At 43.7% G+C, this 1,069-nt stretch overlaps 1 protein-coding gene across 1 annotated transcript; it reads right to left on the bottom strand.

Annotated features, from left to right (window-relative positions):
- Positions 1–322: 322 nt before the first annotated feature.
- On the bottom strand, positions 323–796 carry LOC108451661 (uncharacterized). Its single transcript, XM_017749326.1, has one exon. It carries the CDS (start codon positions 794–796, stop codon positions 323–325), a length of 474 nt encoding a protein of 157 aa, XP_017604815.1.
- Between the last annotated feature and the right edge of the window lie 273 nt (positions 797–1,069).

Below are 1,069 nucleotides of genomic sequence, written 5' to 3'. Positions count from 1 at the left end.
CTTGCCGCACCCTACTGCTAGCCCCCCTCTCAGGGTTCTTTTGTGGTCTACCCCTCAACGGTGCATTACTTGCCTTCACTTCTTGCTTTCTTTCTCTCTCTCTCACTCATTTTAGGACAATTACGGATAAAGTGGTCTAGTGACCCACACTTGAAGCAGTCCCTTTTGTTTCTTCGGTACTCGCTGAAGTGACATCTTTCATAATGCGAACACTCCAGCTTATTTGGTCAAGCACTGCCGACACTCGCGATCGAAGTGGTCTGGGCTCTAGATGTCGTGTTCTGCTAATTCTTGTTTCTGATTGAATACCCCACCGAATTATTCAATCGGTAGAGAATTCCTTTGATCTCTTGGATGAGGACTGATGTGATTTCCCCATCTGTCTCTTCTTCGAATCCTGTGACTCAAATGCGGCTTTCCTTCTTTCTTTAATCAATTCTTTGGCCTTACAGGCTCTTTCAACAAGAGCTACAAATTCCCGTAGCTTTAAAATGCCAACAAACACTCGGATGTCTTTATTGAGGCCATCCTCAAACCTCTTATACATGGTGGCTTTTGTAGATACGCACTTCCGCGCATACTTGCTGAGCTTCACAAATTCCCGCTCATACTCTGTCACTGACATACGACCTTGCTTTAACTCTAGGAACTGCTTCCTCTTTTGATCTATGAATCTTTGACTAATGTACTTTTTTCGTAACTCTTCTTGGAAAAATTCCCAAGTTACTCTTTCTCTTTGTACCACAGACATGAGAGTGTTCCACCACTGATATGCCGAATCTCGTAAAAGTGACATCGCACACTTCACGCATTCTTCAGGTGTGTATAATAATTCATCAAATACTCTGATGGTATTTTCTAGCCAAAACTCTACTCTCTCCGGATCATCATCTATGCTAGCCCAAAATTCCTTAGCCCCTTGTTTCCGGATCTTGTCTACCAGAGGCTTCTCTCTTCTAAACATGTTCGTACCTTGCGGAGCTACTGAGGCATACTAAAGAATCGAGGGAGGTGGAGGACATGGAGTGTTCGGGTTCGTATGAACGAACTCTATGTACCAAAAATCCAT

Source organism: Gossypium arboreum, chromosome 5 (assembly GCF_025698485.1).
Source record: "Gossypium arboreum isolate Shixiya-1 chromosome 5, ASM2569848v2, whole genome shotgun sequence".
Classification (NCBI taxonomy): Eukaryota; Viridiplantae; Streptophyta; class Magnoliopsida; order Malvales; family Malvaceae; genus Gossypium; species Gossypium arboreum.
Note: the sequence above shows the minus strand (reverse complement) of the source record. Positions and strands in the feature narration are given on the sequence as shown.

Excerpts from the sequence above, each read along its gene's own strand:
- LOC108451661 (XM_017749326.1), bottom strand. The coding sequence starts at position 796 with ATGTCACTTTTACGAGATTCGGCATATCAGTGGTGGAACACTCTCATG.